We start from the raw sequence: 13648 nt of genomic DNA, 5'->3' as shown, positions 1-13648 counted from the left end.
GGAAAAAATGATGGGGAGAGATGTTTACAGAGTGGTGGTGAAAACTCTCGCCTCTGAGTTAATGATGAACTCAGCAGGCAGACTGCTAAAAGGCAGACCTTGTGCTTCTTTTCTGCAGGCGTGATGGAAAGCCTCTCAGACAGCTTTAGATGGATGTGAGGTGAGTGATGCAGATTACACCTTCTAGGCTCCGCTCAGCATCATATAAATGCATTTCAGTCCGATAACATATTACTTTCCAACCTCCCTCCATTAATGGATTACCTGAGCGGCTGGGGAAGTGTAAGGAGATCAGTTAGGCGAGGCAACAGACTTTTATCCCCTACAGCAAACAGACTGAGGCCGGTGTACAATGACTGTGAGCGTGGATCTGTTGTTCAGCACTGACCTGTAAACGTCTTAAAACCACGAAATAAATTGTGCACTCACTACAATGGTTTTCATTACCCATCCTAAGTCTGACATATTAGCTGGAAATGTAAGAGAACACCATCTGCTGACATGTCGAGGTTACACGTGAACAATTGGGATGGAAAACAAGTTTGGTTTGTGGGGGGCTTGATATCCCAAAGCAAACATATCTGCCCCACAATGTTTAACACTGATAATGAACCATTAATCTCCAATGAGGTTGACAGGGTTAAGCTCACTAAGATAAAGGGACATTTTGTCTCATTTCTCACCAGCTGGGGGAGAGAAATGTTTGGTATAATTCCTGGTATTATTTGTGAAGGTTTTAAACTATCTGACATTGCTGCTTTGTGTGTGTTTGCCGACTTATCAGTGAATCTGTTAAAATGAGTTTTTTTTTCATACATTTGTAAGGGTTAACCTTTTGGGAGTATTTCCATCTCCTTATTCCACTCCTCCCTCCATATCTACTAAACTGTCCCTGGTGTGGATACATTTTCAAGATTCTGGCATGTAGCTGGGTCAGCACATGTGTGTGTGTGTGTGTGAGAGAGAGAGTGACTGAGGTATTGTGAATATACATGCCCCCAGAGTGGATTTGTTTTCACAGCTTGGTGGTGTGACTAATAACAGATTCAATTTGGCATCTATTTTAATCCCGAGGATGTGGAAGTCACAGCGGCACTAATCGTGAACCCAGGCACCAATAACCACCAAACACACACACACACACACAAGTGCACCTGTGTGTATGTGCAAAGTTGCAGATTTTACCGAAGTTAATATAACTGAGACTGTTTTCCAGACAGGGTTACGTGCAGTCATCTGTCACTTTTCTTATAAAAAAAACTGTACAGAGCAATATCTATCTATTTTCCACAGTGTGTTCTTGCTCCAGCAAACGCTAGATGACGCTGTTGTACCAATACTGTCCATTTTCAGCATGGCAGCACTCTGCATCCCCACGTGCTGAATTAGTGCCAGTAAAAAGTTGATAAAATATGCAGCAATGTCTTCACACCATTGTTTTGGAAAAATATATCTCTGATTTTTTAGCGCGTCTCAGTCTTATTGTTTTTCTTTTATTAGCATTTGCTCTTTAAAGTGTTCAACGCAACTCATTATTTGTGTCCATGCAAATATAAGACAGCAGCAGGGTACACTGAAGGCGAGTCTGCTGCGTCCTGCGGATGAAGATGTGATCTATGTTCCTGCAGGAAGCCTCCTGCAACCTGCAGCCGCTCATGTGTGAAAATCTGCTGATACCTGACATGAAAGACGGTCCTCTTGGGGAGGAAACAGCAGGAAACGGCAGCATCCTCTAAATCTAGATTGCTTGCTCATCAGACACGGACACCCATCAAGCCATAAATTCAGGGCAATTCAGTCCCCAGCCGTTCAATGGCTCTTATCTTGAATAAATATTTGCTTCCCTGCGCTTCAACCTGGAAACAGACAATAAGACTTTTAATGCTCAACTGGGAGTTTCCACAGCTGATCAGTAAACCTTTGTGTTGGTCCTCTGTGCCACATTCCACATCATGAGAGATTTCTAGAAGTCACCAGAAGTTGCCTGCAGAGAGGAGCTATTATGATCATGCTTTGCGCACCCACCCAGGTATCAGGGCCCATGATAAAACTTGCCTGCACACTTAGCCCTGAGGGTTGCGTGACTTCAGCAGGGTGCTACTGCCCAAACTAATAATTTCCAGGGAGCATCAGAGTAAACAGCTAGGAAACAAGAAGTATGGAGGGGAACCCCGCTCAGAAACCATAAGGCGTTAGATTTATGCTCTGGTGACATCTGACTGTGCAGCAACACACTTTGGTACTAATGTGATTTAAGGTATAAGCTTTGAAGAACGCATATGTGTCTGTTTCTTTAGGGCCAGTCAAACCTGGGAGTGACTCTGTCTGGTCCCTGTTTGTTTTTTGTTTTTTTTGTGTGGCGTGCAGCTGAAGGAGTGGGCTGGTTCTGTGTCCTGGAGTCTAGAGCGCACGAAAGAAGAAGAAGAAGAAGAAGTTCGCACCAGTTTTGCCTCCAATCCAGTGGAGGTTTCAATAGCAGCAGCGCGGCAGGGGAGGGACGCACTGCCAGCACTCGGGATACCCACTCATACACTCTCACACACACTCCTGCCCACTAGAGACTAGTTAAATCCGCAAGAAAACTGCAAACACGCACCAGAGCAGTCGCTTAATCCGATTGATAGGCACCAACAATAGAAGTGAAAACTGAGGGAACTACTGGACACTTTAGAGGACAGCTTGTGTTTTCATTTTTCTTTTAAACCGCTTTAGTTTGAAGACACTTTTTTTTTTACATTTTTATCAAAGTGGTTTTGCGAACAAGAGGCGCCATCCTTCAGATAACTTCATCGTCCCATATTCCGAGAGGTAAGACGGTCTCATGAAAAGATTAATATGTATTTTTTGTGTGCATAATTTGCCTTTGGCGTGTTGCGGTGCGTCTGATCCAAAGCCTCAAGGAAATTTTTGCGAAGAGAGAGAGAGAAACTTCATTTCTTTAACTTTTTTTGAATGTTTTATTTTTCTAAATGTGCACAAAGCTCCATATAAATTCAGAGCAGGAGTCCCAGGGTAAAAGTAGTGCCTTTGAAATGTCTGCCAGAGAGTGTGTGAGAGAGAGAACGGGGGGGAAGAAGAAGAGGTTTCTGCGGTTTACAACTCCGGGAAGTTAAAAGTTTCAAACACATTTCAATCAAGCCTAATCTCACATGCTTTTTATTTTTGCCTTATGGTTGGTGTGTGCTGTATATCACACGATGCTGATGAACTGATTAACTTTGTAAAATCCTCTTGCTTTTGTGCTTCCCGGCCGTTCCCATGATCCCAGGGGTGACACAGCACCCAATAAAGACGATTCATCAATACGCGCAGGGTTCCTAAACGCCTGTCTGCATTGCTGTTTGCAATATTATCGACAATGCATCTTTCATATGAAAAGTCCAACAGTTTTCCCATTGGATGCAATTCTGATAGATGTTTGTGTCACCCGTGGGTGCTTTTACGCACCTGTGAGAGCCACAGACGGACCGGAGTTGAGCGCTCAGCCAAGGTCTGCTTTTTCAATATCAGTGGAAATGTGCATATATTTCACTTGCCGTCGCCTCAGTAGTTTCACTTAAAGTGATCCCAGGCAGATTAATGACAGTTTAGCTCGTGTTGGGAGTTGTTTTCCTCATCCGGTCCATGTGAGAGGCTCTCAGTCGGTGTTTAATGAGAGACATACCCGGAGTGGGGATTTGAATAACTGTATTTAGCAGCAGGGTGAAGCCACACTGCCTCCCCTTCTACTTTCTCAGGAGAATGAATCATGAACAAAAAAAAGTCTTAAAATGGGAAGGTCTGCGTCGCATACCGTAACTAAACCGTGATTTGCATATGAAAACTCTCGGGCTGAAAGAATTCCGCCAGTGTTGCTATAGCCGTTTGCGTCCAGAGAAGTGACAGGCTTCAGCGGTGTATATACAGTCTCCTCCGCGCTGCCTTTTGTCACAATTTCCAGAGTCAGTCCTGGAAGATTAAGGGCGCAACTTTTTATTTCCTTCTTAAATTATTCATCATATCCACACCCCATGCGCCCCTGCACTCCCCCTCCTCATGCACACTCACTTTGCAAAGCCCCTCATTATGCCTCCTCGGATGGACACAAGAAGAGACAGAGCCTGAGCGCACTAGCAGCTGAACAGGTTTGCTGTGTGCTCTGCTTCCCCGAGCACAACATAACGGATCATGATTGACTCATTTCCCACGACGCAGCCCGGCCCGTGCTTGTGTGCCCCGGATGATGGGCAGTGGGTGGATGACTTTCCCATAGGGGGGCATTTTCTCTTGTAATCTATAATCACCCCTTTGCAGTCACAATGCCAGCACATCAGTCAGAGGCACCACCACTCCCCCACCCTCACTTCTATCTGAATGGTTTTTACGCAGAAAGCGGCCCTCGCGACCTGACCCTCCTCATAGAGACATTCCAGGATGCACAGCTAAACTCAGGCTCCAGAGATGGACTATAAAGGGGCAACGGAGGAGAGGGAGGGAAGGTTGGGGGTGGGGTGGGGGGGCGAAAGGAAACTGGGCTTTCCTTTCCATGTTGCTATTGTGCCAGCCTCAGTGGTTCTGATGATGTGGATCAGACTGTGAGTGATGTTATGGATGGCGAGGAGACAGGTCATGAGTGATGACTTAGACTTATATACAGAGTGGAACTGAGGAATGTAAGGGTTTTTAAACACACACACACACACACCAGATAAAAATCTCCGTTCTTGGATGAGAGCCCTTACCACAGTCTCTACCAATTCATTAATGAGCTGTTTAGCTGTCCAAGAGCACCAGACCTGATTTGGTTTGGCCTGCCTATCGAACAGGTCCAGGTCCTGTGTGGCTCCATCCTTGGCTCCCAGCCCTACCCCTCCCCATATACTCCAATCCCCATATTGGCCCTGAAGTGACAGCGGTGATGGAGCTTGCTACCGAGGACCCAGCATAAATCTGCCTTCAGACTTAAAGAAAACACACAGAGGCTTCAGGTCCCGCGAGCACATGCCAGGCGTCTTGTTGGGTGGAATCCGAAATGTCTCTTTATTTGTGTTGAAATTAAACTGTCTTTTATTCCCTCCCGTTCTGTTAATGAGCTCCATGTGGCAGCAGGCAGGAGCCTTATCCATCTTGACAAGGAGCTGGAGGGAAGGAGAGAGAGAGGCCAGTTAAACAAAGTGAGGGGAGGTCAGGGGCAGTTTGGCGCACATGAACGTGCACACATGCATGACAGTACTGTGGATACATGGATGTAGTCTGCCTTGTGTTCCAAAACTCCCCCCATACATGGAAATCCCGTGGTTATAATCAGTGTATTTTTACACTCCTTACACACATGCACACAGCGCCGATCAGGTGGATGAAAGCTGTGGCTGAATTGTTGCATGTATTTGCCTTTTATTTTTTGCTTTAATCTTCAATGGATGATTTTAATTTTGCAGTTGTTGTTGAAAAGATTGCATCCATCTGGTACATGTAAAAAAAAAGTGTGAACATTTTGTTTTGGCTTTGCACATGATTTGCTTGTAATGACCTTAAATTAGAGCTGGGTCAAAGTTGTTAAAGTAGAAATTCAATTGATTGGATGCCATTACTCAGATTATACACAAACAGAAAGGAGGTGGGGGGCAGTTTAAAACCGATACTGTAGATGTGTCAAATGCAGCCATGGGAAAGAAGATCAAGACTACTTGCAGCCATTGTAAACTGCAGTATTTGTCCTTTAATCCCATTACACAGCTCTCTAGAGACCACTTAGAATATTCACAATGTTTTCCACACAAAACTCTTCAACAGTCCCACTAAAAGTGAAACAAAACCCTATAAATACATGCATAAACAGATAAAAAGCTACAGCAAAACAAAGTTGACACGATTGCGGGTGACTTTGCCTTAAAATTATCCGTTCCTCAAATTGCGATCATACATTCTTCCCCATTCTAATTAAACATTAGACTTTATTTTTTCCAGATGCAGTGTTTCTTATGTTATTTTGGTAAGGGAACTCTGTGGCATGAGAGTGGTGCGGGCCCGCATGTAAAAACAGACCCAGTGCAGGCCGTGTGACCATGTTGACTCTGTTCTGGTTTGTGCAACCACACTGACCCAACACAACTGCCTTAACCCTCAGATGTTGTCTCTGTGCATTGTGCTGTATGTTGTGTTGAGGGACAGAGTGCTGCAGTGCGTGTGGGAGAAGCAGAAAGCTCACAGGGTTTAAATCAGTGATCGGTGTCACATGTGAGGAGCACATTGAAGGCACACATCAAATGTGCTAACAACGGGGTGGTGATAAAACCCTCACTGTAAGGCGGCTAGCAGACATTATGTGTAATGACATCAGTGTGGTGGCCGGAGCTGGCGCTGTGTCTGTGCGCTGTTTGGGGATGTTGGAATGAAAGACAGTTCTGAGCAGCTCTGTACATACCACCTCAGCGCTGTCTTCAGTATTAATAGACATGTCTTTGTTCCGAGTGACACGTTTCTGAAGTGGAATGAGACAAGCTGAGGCGATAAGGATCTCAACTCTCTGTGTGAGTCAAACCTCAAAGTACCACTTAGGCGGCTTTCCTTTTGCTCTCTGAAGTCTGGCGGCCTGACGGGAGGCTGGGCTAAGACAGCAGCAGAGACGGAGACACTAACAGGAGCTGTCAGGAGCTTTTTTCTCCTGTTCGTGTTTTTAAAGGACCATAATGCAAAAATGGAGTTTGTAGTGTGGAGGTTCATCCAGGCCTGAGCCGCTTCGTTTTAGAGGCGAGGGAAAAAAAAACATAAAGAAGGACCAAAAGGGAAGGCTATGTGTGCACAAGTGTGAAAGAGATTATTTGGTTGATGAATAAACTGTGATCAAGGAAAAGAGACAGACAAGGGAGGGTGAGCAGAGAAAGGGAGAGGGAGAGGGGTCATTAAAAGGACACCATCTCGCTTGCAGTAAATGGCAGTAAAGTATCTGGCTAATCTGCCATCATTACACTGATTAAATCACCAGGGATTTGGCATTCCCATCAGCTGCAATCAATGGGGTGAAATCAATAGACAGGGGATACGTGAGAGGCTCTCAGCCACGGTCAGCTGCACCTCGTCCTGACCCACAGCTCCGACTGTGGACTGCACCACTAAACATTTTTATATTAGCGTCAATAAAACTTAAACGACATGGATTTGGGGATTTTTATGTTAAGCGTTTTATGAAATAGTGTGGTTCCCTGGAGCGCCAAGCAATGTCTTTTCCTTTACACGTTCCAGTTTAAATCTAATCCCTCCTTCTTCTCTGTGGCCTGGGGTGCTCATTCACCATCTTTACTTTTTGTCTCTCACTCACAGATGGTGTCTGGTGCTGTGATCGGAGTTTTATGTTAATTAAGGGTAAAACTAGAATGCAGGAAAACACACTCTAATATAAAAAGTGGTGGAAAAAAACCTATTTAAACACTGTAAGCATGTTGCCAAAATTAAAATGTGCCAAATCTCAGAGGAGATTTCCATCTGTAGCCAGTGTCACCACTATTTATTGGTACTGTGCATTTAAGTTCACCATTTTTATATTTTACTTGTTGAGAAGATGTCTGACTATAACAGGAAGTATTAGCTTAGCTTAGGATGGTGATTCTAAAAACAATGAAATTAGACAACCAAGCTCAGTCCACATCACATCACATCTGGGGATGTTTGACTGTGTTAAATATCAACCTACAAAAGTCACTTAGCAAAAAGACAAGGAATTCCTATTAATGTTTATTTTTAATAGACATGTAGCATGTGTGCAAATTAGAACCTTTGGTATTATTTCATTGTTTTAGGAGAACCCAGCAAATACCTGTTGTGGATATTTCCTGTCTGGTCTTGAGAAAAAATACAGATTTAACATACAAACAATAGGCATCAGTGTTTTTGTCTTCTAAAATAGTGAAACAGCCCTTTTAAAATGAAACATTCTTTGCCTTCTTTCAGAATGAGGCAGTGTAAAGGTTGGAGCATGGTGCTGTTGGTGCTGTTGGGGCTGGGATCTGTGGCCCAGAAGCTGCCTACAAGAGACGAAGGACTCTTTCAGATGCAGATCAGGGACAAGTCACTTTTCCATGACTCCTCCGTCATACCGGATGGAGCTGAGATCAGCGGCTACCTGTTCAGGGACACGCCCAAGAGGTAAGAGCTCATAACACAAATGAATGACATAATGCTGCATGCTGTCAAGACTGCAAAGATTAGCCAGTCCCCCCACATGCTGCTCAACAACTTGTTGATGGCCACTTACTGTAAATAGAAAGGAAACATCAGAGCTTGGTCTGTAACGTGATCTATTGTGTTGATGCAAAAACTAAATAATAGATGAGAAAGTGTCCATCTCTGAAGGAGAGAGACCAAGGTCGGCAGTGCAGTAATATCACTCTGTGCTTTAGCATTACAGTCTTAGTGTGCTCATGCATTTACGCCACAATATTTAGCAAACTGTGATAAATGACAACTGCTGGCACTCATATCCAGTCTATTATTTTCACAGGTACTACTTTGTGGTGGAGGAAGACAACACACCCCTGTCTGTGACCGTGACACCTTGTGACGCTCCTCTGGAGTGGAAACTCACTCTGCAGGAGCTGCCAGAGGAGGCCAGCGGAGAGGGATCAGGTATAATTGACATCAGGCTACAGTGGAAGAGGTTAATGACACGTTATGTGGAAATATCACTATCCCCCACACACAATTAACCTACGCAGTGATGTTAGGCTTTGTGTTTTGGTGGGTTTTAATTAAGTCACAGTCGTGGTGTCTAGTCTGACCACTTATGAGGACTGACTCGGCCCAAGCTGACGTCTATAATTTCAGAGAAGGGCTCAACTGTAGTCAGTCTCCTGAATCAAAGCCATTACATCCCTTTACTTAAGCCCCGTCTTGGTCTTCTTAAGGTAAATCCTGCAGCACTCTGTCGGCTCGTCTTCCTTCCTCTGTTCCTTTGCTTTTTTCCCTTCTCTGCTGCACATTAAACTTTCTCCATCTGGAGGGTGTCCTTTCAGCACAAGGGATCCTGCCAGATGACTTAAGCAGCGGTTTCAAGCGTAGATGTGTGATGTGAGCATATATTTGAATGTCAATACACGAGCACCTGCGTGTGTGTCTGTGCTGTTGTCAGATCAAATATTCCAAAATGATTTATTGGGTAGTTACACTGTTGGAGACGTATGTACCTTGCCTCAAGAGAAAAGAATTCATCCTGAACTGGTAGAATAATGACAAATTTGGACCCAAGACACGCAGTGCCAGTGGTATAAGATGTGGAGCAGCTACAGTTCAGCTAGTGAATGTCTGTGTTTCCGCCTTTGCAGGCCTTTCTGGTACACGTCTCTTGTGGGAGTAGAACTTTGAGCATTAATTTTTAGCACACCACTGAGCACACTCTCTGGTTGACAAACATAATATTATGGTTTCTTGCTGAAGCCGGAGTAAGAGCTTAGACTGTCTCTCTCAAATAGAAGCTACAAGGCGCCTCTTTGTAGCACAGCTTACCCGGAAAGGCCAAGTGAATGCTGGCCTGTGATCTTTAGGGATGTTTGGAGTGAAAACATGGCTGCCATGTGAGAGAGCTAATCATCCATGAGACTTGCAGAGCTGCATCATGACCTCACAGCGTTGAACATTTCTAGATTGGGTGGAAATTGTTTCTCATCAGACGAATAGGAAAAAACTGTAAAGGTCATGACTGCAGATTGTTGTCAGACTCAGTTTGAATGTGTCGTCAGGCAGAGCACTCATGTTGTGCATGTTTGTTTTGGTTTTCCAGGGCAGCCTGAACCTCTGGACCAGCAGAAACAGCAGGTGACGGTAGACGAGGGGACGGAGCTCTTTTCCTACAAGGGTAATGACGTGGAGTCCTATGTGGCCACCAGCACGCCTTCCGGTCTGTACCAGCTGGAGCTGCTGTCCACAGAGAAAGACAGCAACTTCAAGGTGTATGCTACCACGACTCCAGAGTCTGACCAGCCCTATCCAGAGCTGCCCTACGACCCTCGTGTGGATGTGACGGCACTGGGCCGTACTACTGTGACTCTGGCTTGGAAGCCAACACCAACTGGCTCCCTGATGGGCCAGCCTGTCCAGTACTGTGTAGTGATCAACAAGGAGCACAATTTCAAGAGCATGTGTGCTGCTGAGGCTAAAATCAGTGCTGATGATGCCTTCATGCTGGCTCCAAAGCCCGGCAGAGACTTTAGCCCATATGACTTTGCACACTTTGGCTTTGTTCCATCTGACAATGGTTTTGGCAAAGACAGAGGCCTCACGAGTAACAAGATCTCACGGGCGTACACAGCCAAGCCCAAAGTATCAGACATTCAGAAGGTGTGCATTGGCAATAAAAACATTTTCACTGTGTCAGACCTTAAACCAGACACACAATACTACTTTGATGTGTTTGCTGTGAATTCTGCTACCAACACCAGCACCGCCTACGTAGGAACCTTCGCCCGTACTAAAGAGGAGGCTCGTCAGAAGACAGTGGAGCTGAAGGATGGCAAAGTATCAGATGTGTTCATCAAGAGAAAGGGCAGCAAGTTCCTGCGTTTCGCTCCTGTGTCTTCCCACCAGAGGGTCACTCTGTTTGTCCACACATGTCTAGATGCCGTTCAGGTGCAGGTGAGGCGCGATGGCAAGTTGCTGCTCTCCCAGAACGTGGAGGGGGTACGGCAGTTCCAGCTACGTGGAAAACCAAAAGCCAAGTACCTGATCCGCTTGCGAGGCAGCAGGAAAGGGGCCTCCACCCTGAAGGTGCTCGCTACCACACGGCCCAGCAGCAAACAGCCCTTCCCTTCACTTCCAGAGGACACCCGCATCAAGGCCTTTGACAAACTGCGCACATGCTCCTCCGCCACTGTGGCCTGGCTGGGTACACAGGACCGCAACAAATACTGCATTTACCGCAAGGAGGTGGCAGACAATTACGGTGAGGAGCAGCGACGCAGAGAACAAAATCAGTGTGCCGGGCCAGAGACCCGCAGGAAGTCAGAAAAGGTCCTGTGCAAGTATTTCCACAGCCCGAACCTGCAGAAAGCTGTGACAACAGAGACCATCACAGGTCTGGAACCAGGAAAGACCTACCTGCTGGATGTTTACGTGGTGGGACACAGTGGTCACTCAGTGAAATACCAGAGCAAACTGGTGAAAACAAGGAAATACTGCTAAATGACTCTGCAAAGAATAAATCTATTATAAATATATATATTAAATAAGTTTATTTAACTCTAAGTGATATTCTACTAAGGAGTGTATACAGACTGACTACTCACACAGCTGATGGGCCTGTGGCAGTGACTGAACTGTTTGTAGAGAGAGATATCAACCTGTATATTTATGTTTACATTTCGTTGTGGCACGTCTGGGTGGCCCATAGCGTGAGGTGCTTTGTTACCAGGCTTGTCGACCTGACAACATGTTGCCACTGGGGAGACAGAACTTCAAAGAAGATCATTTTTCATCTCGTACGTTTCTTTGTTGCTGCATGACATTTGCTTTCGTCTGTCATATTTGTCTTGTCCTTCAGTTTCAAATCACTGGAGGAGACACAGTAGCTGCCCGCTTTGTATAGATCTCTCACTGCATATTCACTACATGTTTTAGGAGGAAATTAAATTATTTTATACTTTTCGTCTCCTTTTGATCGTCTGTTTTTATTGATGACAATAATAACTGTTTCAAGAGAATTCCAGTTCTATGAGGAAGTTGTCGTAGTTCAGACATTCCCTTATGTATCTCAGCCAGTGTTTGCTCTAGAGCCCATCTTGTAAATGTGTTCTGTGCTGGAGATCTGTGTTATTATCACTGTATCGCTGTGTGTGTGTGTGTGTCACATGTACAGAGCTGTCCTGCCAATATTCATGTACATAAAGACTAAATATAGAACAAGTAATCCCTGTGTCACCCTGGGTGTCATGTTCTTTCGCCAAGCAGTTAACATCACAATCATGGCTCTGAGATGAAAGCACATGCAGCATATCGTATCAGACACCAACACTAGAGTTGCATAGGCAGAACTCGATAGGTGGAAAAATTTTAAAATGATAACCTGATTCTAGAAATATTTTGTGACAAGAAAAGACCAAAGGAGGATGAATTATCAGCAGTTTAAAGAAAAAAATCGTCCCAATAGATCAAGAGTATGCATTGGTGCCATCATTTGCTATAAAAATGACACACATTCTAAAAGAAATATTAACGTTCTATATGTCACTCACATGCAGAAGCATTAAAAGATTTATAACCCCCCTTATAATCCCTCTTTTTGTTGACACTGTTGCTGGGAGTACAATAAAAAACAAAACAATAAAAGTACAATATTGAGGAAATGTGTATCATACATACATTCATACATAAAGTGTGAAGTTTAAATCTGACTTTATTCAGACATTGTGTCTGAATAAAGTCAGATTTAAAATCCAGGGGTCAACAATACTGTAATAATGTGTAATAATTTGACAATTTTTATGTTAACATTAATTTAAATGCAGCTATAGGTTAAACTAATAGTAGGAAGAAGACCCAAATATGGGCTACCATGAAAGCTTTTTACCCTTTATTATCTGCATTAAATGCTTTGCATAATTTTCTAAATATTTTATAGACAATCTTGCAATGTCTAACAACAGTTGATAATTTGCAACAATGCTTAGCATTCTAACACACATGGCGTAAAATGGCCCATGGCCCAAAATAAGTCGTAGCAGTAAAAAAAAATCTGCTCTAATGTGAAACACAGAACAGTGTGAATGAGAAAGGACCCATTGTATTTGCTTTGAAATTACACCAGGAGATACTAAACAGACCACCATTCCTCTGTTCAACTACACTTATTTTTCTGAAGTGCTTACACTTAAAAACCAGGCTCCAAATCTGGGTGAATTGGTTGACTTAGACTACTATTTAGCCATTAGACACACTTGACCACAAACAAGCAAAGAGGAAAGCCAGACACAGACATCAGTGCACATATCCACACGTACTGAGTAGTCTCAGGTGAATGGAAACGCTCCCTCTGTTGTGGCCAAAAAAAGCAGCTGCTGCTCATGAATTGCCATGTTTCCATCCCGACTCTGATTCTGAGTAGTTGTGCTCCCATTCATCGCCACAACTTGCTGTCAATCAAGCTCTCCTGGTCAGAGGAAATGCAGAGAGGCTCCACCTGGCTTCCATTAACCTGCTGTTGGCCTGGAATAATGTGGAGGAGCTTCCAGAGAGCTGTGGGAGTGTCATGGATATCCCTGTAAACTGCCACCAATAAAGCAGGTCTGCTCTGCTCAAATGATATCCTGCATGTGTGAATAATATCTGCTGTGAAGCTTTTAAAGAACCTCCTGCTCTCTGGTCAACTCAAGAGGTCTAGGGTGTGGAAAAAATGTACAGATACTTTTCCAACAAACACTCCTGCAAACACCAGCGCACAGAGAAACCTCTGTCCGAGAACTAACCATCTGCAGCGCTCCCCGTGTTTATCTTTTGCGTGGAAATGAGTGCAGGGCTTTGATGTACGAGTTTTGTATATATGTGTGTACATGGAGCAGGGCGAGGAGTGGAGACAGACATGTAGGGCCCGGGTAAGTGGTGGAGTAATCACAGCAGTGCACGGAAGAGCTGGCTCTGATTCCTGGTTTGGTTCTTTTTATTCACCACCAGATTAGATTAAGGCTGA

The 13648-nt window shown here is 44.4% G+C and overlaps 1 protein-coding gene across 1 annotated transcript; it reads left to right on the top strand.

The window, feature by feature from the left end:
• The first annotated feature begins 131 nt into the window (after nucleotides 1-131).
• On the top strand, nucleotides 132-11827 carry ndnf (neuron-derived neurotrophic factor). Its single transcript, XM_028403860.1, has 5 exons — nucleotides 132-160; nucleotides 2368-2808; nucleotides 7927-8121; nucleotides 8477-8601; nucleotides 9752-11827. The coding sequence occupies exons 3-5, from the start codon at nucleotides 7928-7930 to the stop codon at nucleotides 11146-11148; spliced, it is 1716 nt and encodes a 571-aa protein (XP_028259661.1). The 5' UTR covers nucleotides 132-160; nucleotides 2368-2808; nucleotide 7927; the 3' UTR covers nucleotides 11149-11827.
• The last annotated feature ends 1821 nt before the right edge of the window (nucleotides 11828-13648 follow it).

Source organism: Parambassis ranga, chromosome 4 (assembly GCF_900634625.1).
Source record: "Parambassis ranga chromosome 4, fParRan2.1, whole genome shotgun sequence".
In the NCBI taxonomy this organism is placed as follows: domain Eukaryota; kingdom Metazoa; phylum Chordata; class Actinopteri; family Ambassidae; genus Parambassis; species Parambassis ranga.
Note: the sequence above shows the minus strand (reverse complement) of the source record. Positions and strands in the feature narration are given on the sequence as shown.

Bases quoted from the DNA above. Each gene is read 5' to 3' on its own strand.
- ndnf (XM_028403860.1), top strand. From the start codon at position 7,928: ATGAGGCAGTGTAAAGGTTGGAGCATGGTGCTGTTGGTGCTGTTGGGG. The intron at 8,122-8,476 runs GTAAGAGCTCAT...TTATTTTCACAG, and splicing joins TTCAGGGACACGCCCAAGAG to GTACTACTTTGTGGTGGAGG. The intron at 8,602-9,751 runs GTATAATTGACA...TTGGTTTTCCAG, and splicing joins GGCCAGCGGAGAGGGATCAG to GGCAGCCTGAACCTCTGGAC.